The sequence below is a fragment of the Gopherus evgoodei genome, chromosome 6, assembly GCF_007399415.2.
Source record: "Gopherus evgoodei ecotype Sinaloan lineage chromosome 6, rGopEvg1_v1.p, whole genome shotgun sequence".
Lineage (NCBI taxonomy): Eukaryota > Metazoa > Chordata > Testudines > Testudinidae > Gopherus > Gopherus evgoodei.
The window spans coordinates 36813087-36830595 of record NC_044327.1 but is presented as its reverse complement, the minus strand read 5'-3'; the positions used below and the strand labels follow the sequence as shown (position 1 = coordinate 36830595).

The 17509-nt window shown below is 39.1% G+C and overlaps 1 protein-coding gene across 1 annotated transcript in view; it reads right to left on the bottom strand.

Moving 5' to 3' along the window:
- PRUNE2 (prune homolog 2 with BCH domain) overlaps positions 1 to 17509 on the bottom strand; it is a 154076-nt gene that overhangs the window by 76400 nt on the left and 60167 nt on the right. Inside the window, exon 5 of the mRNA XM_030567417.1 lies at positions 1399 to 1557. Within this exon, the coding sequence (XP_030423277.1) occupies positions 1399 to 1557 (159 nt within the window). The remainder of the gene's footprint in view (positions 1 to 1398; positions 1558 to 17509) is intronic.

The window sequence follows — 17509 nt, the reverse complement described above, 5'->3', positions numbered from 1 at the left end:
GGGAAGTACTTATTTAGGCCACTGTCCTGGAATCAGAACCATGTCTGTGAGCTCCTGGGACGGTACAAAGTCTCCTCAAAGTCAAGTGGGCTCCACCCTGGTACAAGGCTCTGCCCATGCAGATCCAGTTGTGGGATTAGCACCTCAGTGTGCACTGCACTTAAAATCATTTAAAAACAAGTCTAGAATACTAAAAATCATTTTAATTTAATAGTAACTACTATATGGTGCTCAAAGATCCAGTGAAGTATTTATACTATTCATAACATAAAATCAAAACCTTGAGTCAGAACCCTTTCACATTTTGAACAGGTAGCAGGAGTCTGATTTAAATCCCTGGATCTCAACCAATTCCAGTCATCCGGTTTACAGGTTGGAACCAAAACTAGAAATTTGTTTCTTCCATTTCTGTTTTCGATGTGGCCAAAATTATCTTGTGGGATTTTCACCTAAGATGATGAAAATCTTACAAGATAGGCTCAGAGTGGAGCTCAGAAGCACTTCCTCCATTTTCGACCAAAATTTTTGTTGCTGTTAAAACCTAAATTCAAATCAGAATCTGAACTTTATCTTATATCTAATCCAAATCTAATCATGAAAACAATGGTTTTTCTCTCATTTATATTGTATGTGTGTTCACAACACAGTGATCAGATTGCCATGAATTGGCCACAATGAAACACACAATCAAGTTAAATCAACACAAACATGTTCTGAACATTTTTTAATGAAAAGTCATCTGTACATCCCCCTTCTCTTTCTTTTGACCACTGGATCTTGCTGTATGAGTGCTCTGGAACACTGACAAATACAGTAGTGCTTTGTTATGCAATGCATAAATAATCCAAGAGATAAAGTGGATGTGGTAATATCTTTTATTTGACGAATTTTTGCTGGAAGAAGGAACAAGCTGAAATCTGGGGTAGAGCTCTTTGTGAAGCTTAAAAGCATCTTTCTCCCGTCTTCCATAAACAGAAGATGGTCTAATAAAAGATACTGCATCACCCACTTTAACTCTCTCATATGCTGGGCCCAACATAGCTTCTGCAATACTGCAAACATAAATAATGCAAAAGTGACAAAGAGTCCTGTGGCAGCTTATAGACTTTCAGATGTATTGGAGCATAAGCTTTCGAAAGCTCATGCTCCAATATGTCTGTTTGTCTATAAGGTGCTACAGGACTCTTTGTTGCTTTTTACAGATCCAGACTAACCCGGCTACCCCTCTGATACATAAATAATACAGTCATTCTATATCCATGACAATAAAATGTTGTAGCACCCACACCATCACATGTTGGGTTATTCAGCATTTAACCCATTTAATTATACAATAACTATTTTCAAGCACACTCAGTTAGGAAGGACAATGTTTCATTCTTTCTTTATAGTACTTACTTGATTGCATAGCTCTAAGTTTTCTGAGTACACCACTATCTGTCGCTTCGTCTGCTCATCCTCTGATAAATAGTTGGCCAAAATCACAAGAACATCAAAACCATATTTATCTATAAATCCTTTCAGGTCACCAGTGATATTCCTATGAAATATGCAATCCTGGAATATGACAAGAAATTATATATTAAAGGATTTGATAGCTTTATTCCTAGAACTCATCATCAAAGATATACTGGTTTCTACAAAACTTCTGTTAAGAAGAGTCTGGGGTGAGAGACAGACACTCTATAGCTAGATGGTTAGAGAACTGACCTGGGATGTGGGACATTCTCTGTTCTTTCTGATTCAGAACTGAATTTTTCATCCTACAGCACTTAAAATCAAGAATAACAGAGACTTGACCCTCCCACATCAGTGCCTTAAACATCAGGATACCTGTGCACACATGCACGAGTCTTTTTTTTTGAAAATATTTGAGAGGTTTTGGTTTTGTTTGCATTGGAATGAAAACAAATTCTGAAACCTTGAAAATTTTCATAAAATGGAACTGTCATCCTCCGGGCAACTCTATTTATTTCCCTTGCTCTTCAGAGCTGAATGTTTGGGTGAGCCATCAACCATGTTAAAGTACAAGTCAGTGTGGTAGCATGGGTATAACTGAGAGCAGAAACATATCCTAATCGTTATAACCACTATCACCAACCTTAACAAAGTTTAATAACTGTTGTGATTTCAAGAACCATCCTCACAGCACAATTAAAAGACACATTACTTTTCATAATTTGTGTTTTCCGTTTGCAGTATATCTACCCTCTTAGACGTTTGCAATTATCCTTGCCTTACCTTATCTATTAATCTGATTTGTTATTGTAGGGCTGCTTATGAGCAATGGGCTGCTGCAATGTCCAGAATGGACACAAATGTTTCCAAAACATTTACATATAAAGGATTTATAGATTTTTGTCATAATATTACATTTAAAATAACGATGTTAACAGAATGTTATTAAGGTTGCAAAGAGATATGTTAACAGGTTCTATAAGAAACAGATGTGACACAATTTAGTTTTAAAATTTGTACACAAGAGTGGCTATCATAATTCACTGAATAGCAAATACACATAATTAAGAAGAATAAAATTGCACCAAATACTATTGGGCTAGATTCTCATTTATTTAAGGCCCCTCTAAACCACTTTGACACTGTAAATGGGCTTTAAAGTAGGTCTAAATATACAAAATTAAACTACAAAATTATGTTGACCTAATTTACGGCACTGTAAAGCCACTGCAGTAATTAAACCACTTTTGCATGACTACACTACTCTCCTTCTGTCAGCAGTGAATGTTCTAACCAGGGTATCTGAGTGGATTTAGTTGCCTTATGTCAACTTAACTCCGTAGTGCAGACCAGGCCTTATATTTTCCAACACAAACCAGGTATAGCTCTTTCAAGTGTTGGTAACAGAAACACATGCAGTACTTATGATCTCTGTCTTTCTTTAGTTCTCAGTTCTGACAGCCACTCAGTGAAATAATGAGCAAAGTCTGAGAAAACATTTGTATTCTTCCCTTATGCTTGTGCTATTTGTATTTGAGATAATTTATTGTTGTCTTCTAGCTAAGCACAATGTCATATGCTGTGATGGTTCTTCTGTTGCTGCTAAGCTATGCTGTCGCTGAATAAACAGTTGTTCATCATCAGTACAGAACAACTGTATATACACGTTGGCATTTTATTCCCACTCCCAATTCCCCAGCCCCCATCTGACTTCTCCCTGATAAATTGCTATTTTGGTTACATATATACAAATACTATTTATTAATCTACCCAAACATGTTCAAAAATGTGTTTCATCTTCCCTTAAGTTAAAATTAAAACAAAAAACTCTTTTTGTCAACTGTTTAATGTAGAAAAACAATATTTTTACTTTGTAAAGATGCATGTCCATCTTGCTATCTGTATGATACGTAACAATGAGATTCAATGAGTGTTAGGATTGCTACACAATGAACACTGAGTGTTAGAACAATGAGTGTTACTAGGATTGCTACACAAACTGATGGTAGCATCCTATTTTTGGGTATCCATTCCAGGTTCCAAGACACTTACATCACAAATAGTGCACAATGGCAAAAAGCCATTAGAGACTGTGGTAAAATGGTCTGAATTTCCAAAATAAACAGATTGTACATCTATTATCTTTTCTGAGGGCCAACTTGTCAGATGTGCTGAAAAAGCCTAGCGTGCACCTATGGGGGGAGCATGACTTTCTACCACCTTTTTGCTCCTGGGGGCAGCCAGGGGCCATTGCAGTCTCTAGTGCAACTTACAGCCCGAAGACCACATAAGTCACATGGGTTCATAAAAAATCTCCTAGAGGATTGTATACAGTCAATGATTGCAGTCATGCATCCTATGCCAAGGGGCAGCTGGAAGGTGCTGACAAAGAGCTGGCTATGCAGACTCAAAATCATCTAAGGATTCTCCCACAGCAGGAAAGAGTCCTGTGGCACCTTATAGACTAACAGACGTTTTGGAGCATGAGCTTTCGTGGGTGAATACCCACTTCGTCAGATGCATACATTCACCCACAAAAACTCATGCTCCAAACGTCTGTTAGTCTATAAGGTGCCACAGGACTCTTTGCTACTTTTACAGATCCAGACTAACACGGCTACCCCTCTGATACTTCCCACAGCAGGGACTTTTCAGTTTATAGTCCCGCCCCCTCCCTTTAGGCTTCTGGAGCAGCATAAAGGGGACTTAACATGGGCTAGAATCTGGCCTGCAGCCTGTTTGTTGGCCATACAAAATAACATTAGTTAATTAGGGCACTAAATTATGTTTCAATCCTGGACCTCATACTAACATTCCTTTTTAGTTTTTATTATTGGATTTTTCTCACGGGAGTTGTAAAGGAGTTATTAAACATTCTTTAGAGAATAAAATGATCCAATTTAACAAGAAGCTAAACGAAGATGGATTTGATTGTCAGAATTCCTATCTCCATTGGAGCAGCAAGAGAAGACAGCAGAATTGTCAACAGGCTTTAGACTGAACCACATTACTACAAACTGTGAATGGTCAATATTATACATGTCATTACAGATGCTCTGACCAAAATTGGCCAGGTACTATATGTTAGATTCATGCTCTGAAGTCTGGAGTCGAGCATTCCTTGTTGACAGTGTCATCAGAGGTGCCAAGGATTGAAAGAAGCATGAGGATGAACTATAAAGATACTATCCCTAGACATTTTCCCTCTCCAGTTCAGGGATGAGCAACACCAGGAGGTCAGTGTGCCCAACATTTGCTCTCAACCTCTTGTGCAGATAAACAGAGGATTGTATCAGCTGACTGCAATTCTTTCTGTCTTTCCAGTCATGATTTAGGAATATCAATATGGCAACTTTAATTATTTTAAATGGCACTAAATAAGTTTTAAAATACAGAAGCTGGATACCTTGATTCAGAAAATAATAGTCTAGTCATACTTTTTTTTTCTCATCACAGGAAAGGTTGTGGGGAGTGGAGTGCAACCAGACAGCTGGATTTAGCTCCTTGATTCCTGGGATAAGGTTTGGCCCTGATGCAACTTATTGTTATTATTATTTGTATTACCATATGACTAGGAGCCCTAGTCATGCACCAGGACCCCAGTGTGCTAGGCACTGTACAAACACTCATCAAAAGACAGCCTCAGTCCCAAAGAGCTTACAATCTAAGTATAAAACAAGAGACAAGCAGATGGGGGAGTACAAGGATACTATGAGGCAATATTGACCAGCATGATAGGCTGTGATCTAAGCACAACCTACCATTGTCAAGTTGTTTGTAGACACCAGTGCAACTGATTTAAAATAAATGAATGGATTTATATCAGTGATACTGAGGACAGAATTTGGACAAAGGGTGCCAGATTGAATACAAGCTTCCAAGGTCAGGAGCATCTCTGGGAGGACTGAGATAAGGCTGTGTGAATCGCCTGAGCCTAGGTTTGGGAACCATTGCACATTTCTAATAGAACTGAACTCCAATCCCCTCTTGATTTCAAATGGGTTATGCAAACTGCTCACACGGCCCTAATATAAACACAAACATTCTAACTGAAACCATTCTGATTTATGCTAGCCAATGTCCATTATTATGTTTAAAAGATTCAGTATTAATAAATTATGGAAATGTTGACAGGAAAATGATTCATGAGAACATAAAATGCATAAATTATAAATGTTATTTATTCACTCTTTTGTCATTCACTCTATAACTGGTAAACAAAGATGTTTTTCCATTTTTTCCACAAATTGGTTTTCTATTTATTTTCATCAGGCATCCATAGAACTTGTGGGATTTAATATTTAGGGCCTGATTATCATTTACACTAGATCCTCTTTGCACCTACCTGGCAGTGTAAAAGAAGTCTTAAAGTGCATTTAAATTTTAAAAAATTTGCCTCAGTACGCTCCTATTCTGAATTCTACCATCCTAATACGGTCTGAAACTAAGATTCTCAATCACAAAAGACATTAATTCCATCTGAGAGGAAGACTAAAAGTTCTGAAATCGTTACTGTAGGGGAGCAGCAAAAATGGAAATGGAAATACTCATTTTTGCAACTTCAAAGGTGTTTTAACTAAATGGATCTAGCTAATTACACTGCCCTCAGAGCTGTTTTGTGTCTGATTCTGTACTATAATAAACATATTTTTCTTCAACTTTCATAAATTGTATGATATGGGTGTAGCCCACGGGTGGGCAAACTACAACATTTTAATCTGGCTCTCAAGCTCCTGCAGGGGAGCAGAGTCTGAGGTTTACCCTGCTCCACACGTGCCATGGCTCTGCGCGGCTATCGGAAGCAGCAGCATGTCCCCCCTCTGGCTCCTATGTGTAGGGGCAGCCAGGGGGTTCTGCACGCTGTCCCCACTCCAAGCACTGCATCCATAGTTCCCATTGGCTGGCAACCATGGCCAATGGGAGCTACAGGGGTGGCGCCTGAGGACAAGGCAGTGTGCAGAGATGCCTGGCCGTGCCTCTGCATAGGACCCAGAGGTGGGACATGCCGCTGCTTCCAGGAGCTGCTTGAGGTAAGCGCCACACAGAGCCTGCACCCCTGCCCCCCTCCAGTGCCCCACCTCACTGCCCCAGCCATGATCCCCCTCTTGCCCTCTGAATCCCTTGGTCCCTCCCTTCTGCACCCCAGAGCCTGCACTCCAGGCGGAGCCGTCACACCCACACCCCAACCCCAGCCCAGAGCCCCCTCCCACATCATGAACTCCTCATTTCTGGCTCAGAGTCCCAGCTGGAGCCCTCACTCCCTCCCATACCCCAACCCCCAATTTCATGAGCATTCATGGCCGACTATACAATTTCCCTACCCAGATGTGGTCCTTGGGCCAAAAAGTTTGCCCACCCCTGTTGTAGCCAGTTTGGCAATTTTGGGAAGTCTGACTGTACCATTTACGTATTCTGGTTCATACTATAAAATTGCTGTATAATGGAAGGCCTCTCTGTCGCTGAGGATCCACCTTTGCTGGTTAGCCTTTAGGCATATATCTCCCAGACCAGAGACAATACCTCATAGCCCTCGTCCAGACTAACCCGCGGCATCGGTGGGTTAAAATCGATTGCTCGGGGATCGATATATCGCGTCTAGTCTGGACGCGATGTATCGATCCCCAAGCGCGCTTACATCGATTCCGGAACTCCATCAATCCAAACGGAGTTCCGGAATCGACACGGAGAGCCGCGGACATCGATGCCGCGCCGTCCAGACTGGTGAGTACCTCGATTTTAGAAATTCGACTTCAGCTACGTTATTCCCGTAGCTGAAGTTGCGTATCTAAAATCGATTTTAATACCTAGTCTGGACGTGGCCATAGTTAAAGACTATCAGTGCCTGAATAGGCCTTCCTTGGGGAGAACAAAAGAATAATTGTCTCCTAGGAGGTAACCAATTCTCCTTCAACAGGTAGTTGGGAAGAACCTTACCAAGGACAGAACAAAGATACCAAGGTGGTGATACTATCTTGTAAAAATGACTCACAGGAGTAAGACCCAGGGAAACACACAGGAATTTTGGAGAAGAGGATGGTCTGACTAAGCTCAGGGAAAGCAAACTTGTGGGAGAAGGCCCAATGTTTCAGAATCCAAGCAGTGCAATAAAGCAGAAGGACCCTGGATGACTACTCATTACTCTGTCTGGCCCAACCCCAAAGAATGCTCTAGAAGAGTGGTGAGGGAACAGAGGGAGGGAAATACGTGTTGGGTTTATTATTTTTGTGTAGATGTGTGTATTTCTCTTGCTATTAAAGAAAGAGCAATAGGATTTTAGAATCCTGTGCAAAGTGCCTGTATGTGTTAAGTGTTACACCTACCAAGTGCTCTCTTTAAAAGGTAAACCAGGAGGCGCTCACCTTCTAGTGGAGTTATAGGAGAGGGTGTGTTTAAGTAATGGGAGAACCTGAGTGGTCAACACTGGTTTTCAGGGCTGGGCAAGGAACCATGTGGTCACAGCTCCCAGGAGAGGCTGCCATATAGAAGATCTGTACCCCAAGAGTGTGCCCAGAGGCCCTAAGACAGCAGGAGGGCCTGGACTTTGTTCAGACTGTGGAGGCTTAACACATATGGCATCAAATGACTAGATCCTCTCACAGCAATCTGGTGAGTGGCTGAGAGGTGGCGCTTGGTGGAGTTGTGACAGCCAGGGATTCTTATCTTGGGACAAGATAGAAACAGTGGCTCATTTTACATGCCTTCATTTCATTCCATTCTCCACGATCTCCTAGAAGATATCAGGAGGAAATGTTTGAGTTGTGGCTGTGTTGTCTAGGGCTTACCTTTGATTTTTGTGTGTGTGAGACTGCATATTCGAAGGGTACTTCAATTCAGACAGCAGCATAGCATCTCTCTCTACCACAGCAATATATAAGGAATAAGGAACAGCCAGCTCTGTAGTTAACATTTTGAACTACACCCAGGGTGGACTGGCAGCTAGTGTAGAGTACAGAGGAGTAATATGCTCACTTCTGACTGTCCCTCTGATGTGGTAAGCAGCCACAGTCTGTACTAGTTGAAGCTTTCAGGGGGTTGGGGTAGTGGGTTACAGTAGTTTAGCCTGGAGATGATAAAGACATAGAAAACTCAGACAAAGTCTGCATTGGAGAAGAAAGGGCACAATCTCTGTGACAGCTGACCTGATAATAGGAAAAAGAATTTCTGGCTACAGATACTATTCGGAAATCTGAGAACACTGATGGATACAAGACCCTGAGATTTAAAACCCACTGAGACAAAGGGAAGGGACACCTATTCAACAGTGAACAGTCATAACCTCATTCATTTCCTCAGAATACTTTCCCCAACCACCAGTGTCATTCCCATCTCACAAAATAAAGAATTCCTCGCAAAGTAAACCTGCACCCCTCATTCCAATAGATTCCATGGTGATTGAGGCAAGACAAAGAGATTCCTGCCTCATGAAGAAAATTTGTCATGTAACAGCCAAATACAACTAGTACTCTGTATGGCAGCTCAGCATGATGCAGTTCTCTTATTTCTGAGTCAGAGGGCTTCAAGTTCAAATACCAGCTGAGGAACCCAGCCATGCTCCCTCAAATATTACCCAAGTATGTCTCTGAGATGCTGTGCTGCTGATAGCATCATTCTTCAGAGGAGACATAAAACCAATGTCTCCTTATTCACTCTGTGTTGTCAGGAAGATTTAAACCATATGGCCAACAAAATGACAACATCGCTCACATTAGTATTACCAGAGAGTAGCTACCATTATTTCAAATATTTAAGAATGGCTGCTTGCTAGTAAAAGTTTCTAAAGTTTCCTGAATAATGCTGGTATATCAATAATGATATATGTTTCATAAAGTGCTTTTGAATAGTCACTTCAGTGAAGTGTGTCCATAAAGTAGCTAAAACAACATGTTGTACTCTGAGATAGATTTCTGTAATTATTCCAGCTAACATAAAATATAGGCTTCATTTGTGACAAGCAAGATAAATATCCTCTTAAAATAAAGATTTTTCTATTACTCATCATCATAAGAGTCAGGTTCTTCCAAATGGCAGAGTATACAAAATGTAGACAATTCATGGCAGATTGGAACTGCGGAAACTTTAAGAACAAACTTTCTATAGCTGAGTAAATAATCATCAGTAGAATACTGCATTTATTGCAAATGTTAACTGGGAATATATTATTTCCTGCAGAAATGGAAGACTACCAATGATTTCACAAGATTAACTGCCACATTCAAAATTCATTATAAACACTGTAAAAAAAATGCTAATTGAGTCAATGAAATAGCATAATAAGAAATTCAATGAGGGCCCAATGAAACAATGATAAGGTCAATTACCTATTACTTTTTGGTAAGATTTTTTTACTTTAGTATTTTAGTTTTTGTTGGTTTAAAAATTATTTGCACAGCACTCTGCAGCTTGTAAATGTTTTATTAATGTTGTTAAATGTTTATAAAATGTTGTACATGTTTTATTAATTTTCATGCTTACCTTTATTTACTCCTGCAAGAAAGGCAAAACTATTGTGAACAGGTACAGTATAATTTTAAATAAGTGTCCCAAATTATGTGGTGTAGTGATCAGCTCTTTATAAGAAAAGCCAATATCTTAGCATTCCTACAACAAACTCCAAACCACTTCCTTCAAAGTGTGAGTTGTGAGTCAAAGCAGGTTGTATACATAATGTATATAGGAAGGCTCATATTAATGTAAACTTTAAAAAAGAATATTTTGTTTCCTTTTCCAGGTCATTTACCCAATTTATTCCCCAAAGTAAATTTGAGTTTAAGAAATCTGAATAATTTTCAAGCATATCTAGGCTTGACAAATTCAATAATTGTGTGTCTTTATTTTAACTTACAGTAAGTAGATTACATATGTTTAATTGTATTGGTAAAAATGTACCTTTTCTCTGTGCAAGGTAATGTTTCAGCGGTTATAGGAATATTGTCTATTTACCAGTGGTCATGTTTGCAAATCTGAACAATTTTACTTGACAAGAAACCTCTGAACAATACTCAAAAGTGAATTGTAATTTCTTCCTCTCTAGTAACACCTTCTGATTTACGACATCCAACAGTCAATTACCCAAGTGATCACTGTAAATGTACATTACACACACTTCTGAGTCTTCTGAGCTAACTGTGTCAATATTAACCTGACAATATTAAGAACAAACTGTCTTGTTCTCCACACTTCTCACATGGAGAGCACAATATGGCTTTTGTCAGAGGTGCTCCATCATTTTGGCTCAAGGAAACTGTCAGTACAGTTTGGGATTCGTTATTCATGGGCAGATATCCTGATGGGTCTAATGAAGCCTTTCTGCTGACAACTCATTTGCTAAAATACCCAACCATCATGAAGTAAAAGTGAGGAATATAATTGTGTCTCTGTTATAATTTTCTCAATAAAAGCAATTATTTCTAACCATAATGATCCTCAAGTTGAGACATGCTTTATCTCATTAGACCCTCTTTGTATTTCATGGTCACTACTTCTGCTTTCCTGTTCCTTTTTGTGTGCTCACTGATAAACTTTATGACATACTTAAATTGCAATATAATAGGGTAAACACCAATGTTATAGCACACATGCAGAGTTAACAGTCTGTGTGACATTTGTTGTAAATTCAGACTAATTACCAGAAGCCCCCTCCTGAAAACAGACACAATCCACTTTTATACAAGTTTTCAGGTAAGGTCATGAAATTGAAAAAAAATTATAGAGAAATAATATAGATATTTATCAGAATAGATCTAAAGCGCATAAATGCATTTACTGTTCCAGCCCTCTTTGGTATCCACCACTGGTGCATCTGCTTAATACAAAATCCTTTGCTCTTTTGGAGACCATAAGAGAGGTTTATGTTCATCTGGCATATGTACCAATCTATCTATATGCAGTTTTGCTGTTCCCACCACTAATATTCAAGCACCATGTATATGAATAAAAGTAATACGTCTGCCCCAAAAAGGATCTAAATTCTCATCTTTTTATAGCTGCCATTCTAAGCTTCCAGGAAAAGGTCAAGTGAAGGTGCTAAAGCAAAGAAATAGGAAGAGAAGTGGTATCTGAGAAAGCTGCTTCTATTCTATTCTATTCTATTCTATATAAGTTCTGATAGCACGTTCTTCACTATAGAATCTGAGCACCTTGTATCTTGAGCATAGCCAATTAAGGAATTTAAACTTTAGGTTCCATATCCTGAAGTAGAATTTGAATTGGATACAGAACAATTAAAAAGCACAATACTCCGGTGTCTCTGCTGAACATTAATTGTAACGATAAATTCTTGCTCTTCCTATTCAGAACTGTGTTGCAAGAATAAAGTGGATTGGTGATGGTTACGTGGCTTAGCAAGAATCATCCTGCCTATGCAAGGCAGAATAATTTTTCAGAGAAGCATAGGGGAATGAGACAACAAAAGTAAACCAAGAATTCAAGTATAACCAATGGAATTATCACATTGTGTTCAATGGAGGTGTGGCTGAATAGTTTCACTGATGCATTACATTCTCCACATCAGACATACATTTCCTGTTTGTTCACACAGAGTATAATAATCCATGCTTTTGAAGGAGTAATCCAAGATAAATAGCCTTTATCCACTGTTGATAACATTTCAGATGAGTACGGATTAAAACTCTGGTTTGTTTATTTCCATTTGTCTTTTTTAACAAATCATTGTAACTAATTTAAAATGGCTGTGCTTTATATGCATGTAGCACAAGCCGAGATGGGTTTCTGGGAGTGCATAAACTGAAAAGTTTCAAAATTCTGAAAAAAAAAGTTATACAGGTAAACAACCAAATCTCAGTTATATCAACCAGCATTTTCAAAGCTGTGTGGGGCAGCCAGCATATTTTAGCCATGCTTTGGGTTTGGTAATAGCAGTATGTCCTTTCCATATGTTAGAAGAAAATAAGAACTGTTATATTGATTAGGTCATTGATCCATCCAGTGGAACATCCTGCCTTCAGCAGTGGCAGGCGCCTGACAATTCAGAAGTGACTCATCCACCACCATAATAGACTTACATAAACTGTGCATTTTCCTCCATAGGTAAGAAGGAATCCTTCTGTTATGGGTAGGCAATATATACCCTAGACTAGAACATTGACTGATTACCCTTTTCAGAGTCCTAAAGCCCAATCTTTGAAACATTACAATACAGAAAGTTCACTAATACGAGTAGTTTCATAGCTTCCGATAACTTTGTTAAGTGCTTTTTGAAAGTCTACACAAATTAATTTAACATACTCAAAGAATTTTGCTAGAGTGGACAGGCAGAAGCAGAAATAATTGGTTAACTCCTGTTGTTACTGCATGAGAGATAAGAAATGATTAAGAGAGACAAGGTGGGTGAGGTTATATATTTTACTGGACCAACTTCTGTTGGTGGAAGGGACAATCTTTTGGCCTTCACAGAACTCTTCCTCAGGATTGGGTGTTCTACAGAACGTTACCCTAGGTGTGAGGAAGAACACTGTGAAGGCCAAAAGCTTGTCCCTTCCATTACCTCACCCACCTTGTGTCCCTCAGATCCTGGGACCAACACTGTTACAACACCACTACAAACAAGAAATGATTACTCCATCTAATATTAAATAAACAGCAACTGACATTTGTCAATGGCGTACAGACTGAGATGGTGTGCACTGGTATAACACGATGGCACTTACTGATTGGAATCATGAAGTCCAGCAGAGGCAAAGTTGGGTACAAGTTTAGGAGTTAAGGTTGGGATGGGTATGATTCTGAACTGGTGAGCTAGAGGGGAAAATCTCTGTTTACCATATATTTGCTTGCCACATTTAAGAAAAAAAAATTGATTTGCCCAAGAGCTGCTAAATCTTCCACTTGTTAATGACTTTAGGCTGCTCCTTTTTAATCAACATATTGTATCTATTCCTACAATAATAAATGAAACTGTCACTTTGACTACAAATGCTTTTGTAACTTTTAGTTTTTAAGGTTTACACTTCCCCATAGGCTGAAGCCCTGCTTCCCTTTTTCAGGTGCATTTTGGGCCTGTACAATTTGTGTCTATAACTTTGTCGCTGAAAAATAAATTACAGGAGCAAACCAGAAACTCTACATTGTTAACTGCCTGATTTGCGTCTATATCATGGAATTGCAATCACAAGTACTCAGATTTGCACCCACCATTCATACTGAGGGCACAAAAAATGGGTACAAATTGTACGGGGGCAAATTGGATATGGAAAAAAAGAAGTAACTCTTTTGAAAATCTAGCTCTATACATCCAGGACAGAAAGATATAACAGAAGAAAGTATATGTCAGGGATTTGCTAAAGCACTGTACTTTTAAATACAGGTCCACCTGCCATTGAAAAGAGCAATTATATCTGTTTACCCCCTTGTCAGTATTCTTTTATTACATTTTTCTTGCTATGTAATATGCTAAGAACTTATATCCAATTTTCAGTTCTTTTATTACAGGAAATCCACTTAAAATATTATTGAGAAAACACAAATATGCCAGGTGCACTCATAAGATCAATGCTGAATCAACTGTAATATTTGATTTCATTGTTGACAGAGTAGCAAGAGATAATAGGCAATATTAGCATGGGCCATCCTATCGGGTGTGGTGTACTAAGCTGTACAGAGACCTCATTAGTATACGTACTGACCAGGAGCTGTACATTTTAGCCAGATAACTCTCAGATGTAAATGTATATGCAATAATTCATACCTTACAAAATAACTCGCATGCAAACATGGTAATAAAAAACCACATTTCTAGCTGTCAAGAAAATTTCTGGGAAAATTAATCAACCATTCATCCATTCAGGCTCTTTGCATACCCTTTTGTCAAAGAGGGAATACTAAGACATTTCTTTCCTCTTCCACGCACTCATTGCAATGGTTTGTAGAATCCATCAAGCTTGAGTTGATTTATTGAACTGTCTCTTAGCTCAGCAGTATAACTACAGCAAATGAACTGGTAACTTTTCCAAAAACAGCCGTGATTCAACAATATCTGGTTTATTTTATTCCTTCTAAATTCAGATTAAAGATTTCTTAAAGGGCCTGACATGCATTCTTCTACAGCTCTATATGCAACCTAATCCTTAGTGATCCAATGGTTTTGATTTACAAATGGCTGAACCCAGTATCAGCCTAGTATCTTTACACTAAATAGTGCAGTTCTACAGTTAGTTTGTCTGCAGAGACACTACATTTTAATTCAATGTTTTATAAACAGGACAAATTAAAATTGTTTATTTCATTTAAGTGAGGTACTTTACATACTGTAGTTTCCCATGTTCATCATCACTCTAAAAACTCGCAGTTCTTCAATCGCTTAGGGGGGTTGTTTTATTTTTTTTCCATTTAAGCAAATAAGTTGCATGCAAGCTAAAGTTATTTTCATATTTATTTCAGACATATCACCAGGTAAAGAGGATGATTATAAAGGGTACTTGAACTATAAAGAATACAGATATGCCAAACAGCCTGCAATACTGTTTAAACATGGATTTTATCCCTGAGCACCGTCCACTGAACCCCACAGAGCACATTCATCACTCACCAGCTTTGCATTTTTCTTCACAAAGATATATGACCTTTGCCTATTAGATTTCATTAGCAGGGCACCATACAAGGCTCCTCCGCAGATGACAAGATAGAGAGCTAAACATCCTCGCCTGAAGGATTTGTGGGAACAAGCCCATCTTCAATCTTTGTCCCTGGGAGGCACTTTTAACACCTGCCAACCACAGCACTATCATCAGAAAAACATTTAGAGATTTATCTTCAGGCTGGTGATTATAAGAGATAATTTGTTTGGAGTATGTATAAAGTTGGTCTAGCATAAACAAACTAGAGGCTCGAATTACATCATGAACCTGATAAACTATTGATTTAACCACTGCAAACCTGTGAAAGGACAGACATCTCAAAACATTAATTCTTCCTAAATATAATCAAGAAATGCAGGGCATGACTGTTTAAAAATGCTCTGTTTTAATACTGATTCTTACACACACTTTTAATTTTCTCCCCTAGGCTGCAATTGGAGGGTAGTTACAAAAATGATAATGCAAATATCTGTAGTTTTCTTTTTTTTTAAAGTGCTATATCTCACAGGTCATCATCATCATACTAAGGATGCAGTTCCCCCTTAACTTCAGTGGGACATTTACCTGAGAACAGCAGGGCTGGGCCACTGTAGAAATGGTTTTGGCAGGAGGAAGCTAGCTATACTATGGATGAAGTTCTTTGCACAATGGGTGCCATTGGACATATGTTGCCAGAAAAATGATATACACAGTGTGTGTCTTCAAATCTTTGAAAAACATGCTTATTCAAGTTAATAAAACATCCGTTCATTTCTGAGAAAAGAGCATATTTATAAAAAAATGCAATTGGATTTACCTCTGAAGACATTAATTCTGTAGTATGATGGGGTGTTCACCCCAAACCAGTCCAGAAAGGATGAAGGAAGCTGAGAAAGGGACCAATTAGTGAGATGACCACACATGCGGGATTTAGACTGGAGAAGCAACCCCTGATTGGAAGATGGAGCTCAGCTGAGCAGTAGCGGCTGAGCTAGTAAAAAAACAGGATGCAGGCAACAGAAATGGTTGCAGTGAGGCAGTCTGCAGCTACCCTCTGTGCATTAGAGAGGGAAGGAGGGAACCCAGGGAAAGAGAGCAGAAAGTTCAGCACATAAACCTCCAGGATATGAGAATTTCTGTATAGTTAAATTGTAAGAATAAACGACATATAAATGTAAATGTACATCACTTCACTTAGCATGAAGTGGTTGGATATCCAGAAAAAATGGAACAAAGGAAACAACTGTGGTTGAAAATATTTTCTTTATCAATGATGCTGTTTCCTATAGAGAAATGCAGCCACAGTGCCAAATGTAAAGCCAACTGTAAGGGTCCAGATTTACATATCTTTCACATTGTTTTGGCTCTCTCGGCATTTAAATTACACCAACTTAGAATTAACCTCAGAATGTGGCCCAAAGTGTCAACTTAAAATCCCTCTTAAAAGAGCCAAACTGTGGATTGTATCTAATAATGTCATATTTCCTTCACTAAATTATCAGCTGGCATTTACCCGAAAGAAGCTACTCAAGGCAATAATGGTAGGTGGGGAAGAGGTTCTGCCCTCAAGGTTCTTTGCTTAACAGGGTATTTTTGACAATTTTGCCACTAATGTTTCCAAATCTCAACCCTTCACACTTTCTTACTTCTTCTGGCAACCTTCCTTCCAGTCCCTATCTTCAAGGAACTGCTGCTCCCTTCTCTCTCCTCACTCTATCTCACATTTTGTTTGACTCCTTCCCACAATCTTGCATTCCTCCAATTACACTCTTTCCTCCAGAACTGCATTGTAAACCCGGTCTGCAAGACCGGGTTAGTGGACTCAGTATTTTCAAGCCCACACTTAAGTGTCCACACTGCATTGTAAACCTGGACGTACAATTGCTAGACCTGCGTCTCTCAGTAATGCTAGCACATCCATACTGCACTACACAGACCTTCTGGCTCAGGTCTGTGGTTTTAGCTGCATCCACACTGCAAACCAACAGGGCTTAGATCCTAGTCGAAGTGGGACTCTGGCTCTGACTCATCCTCCTCCACAGCAAGGTTCTACAACCCAGGTTCTGAGTTCTTGCTGACCTGAATGAGACCAGTTTGTGTGTGGATGGAACAGGGACTTAGACTCAAACCTGAGTCAGTGCCTGTGCTTAGTATCAAGTGTAGATATAGCCTTTCTTCTTCTACAGTCTCTTTCTCCACTCCAGTACTACTGCCACTTCCCAGTACATATTCTCTCCTTTGGACACCTGGTAATGCTCACAAGTTTCATGTCACCATTTCCAAATTTGTCACTCTCCCTGTTACTGGATGGCCAGTTGGAATTGCTGATATCCATTCTATTTATTTGGCTAGTTATATCTAATATTTAACCATTTGCAAGTCTCTCAATCCTCAGGTTGTGCATATAGCTAGTCTACACAACCATGTGGTCCTGTCACTGTTCTCTTTCTCCTATCTTCCCTATTCTGTCCTTGTGTTTA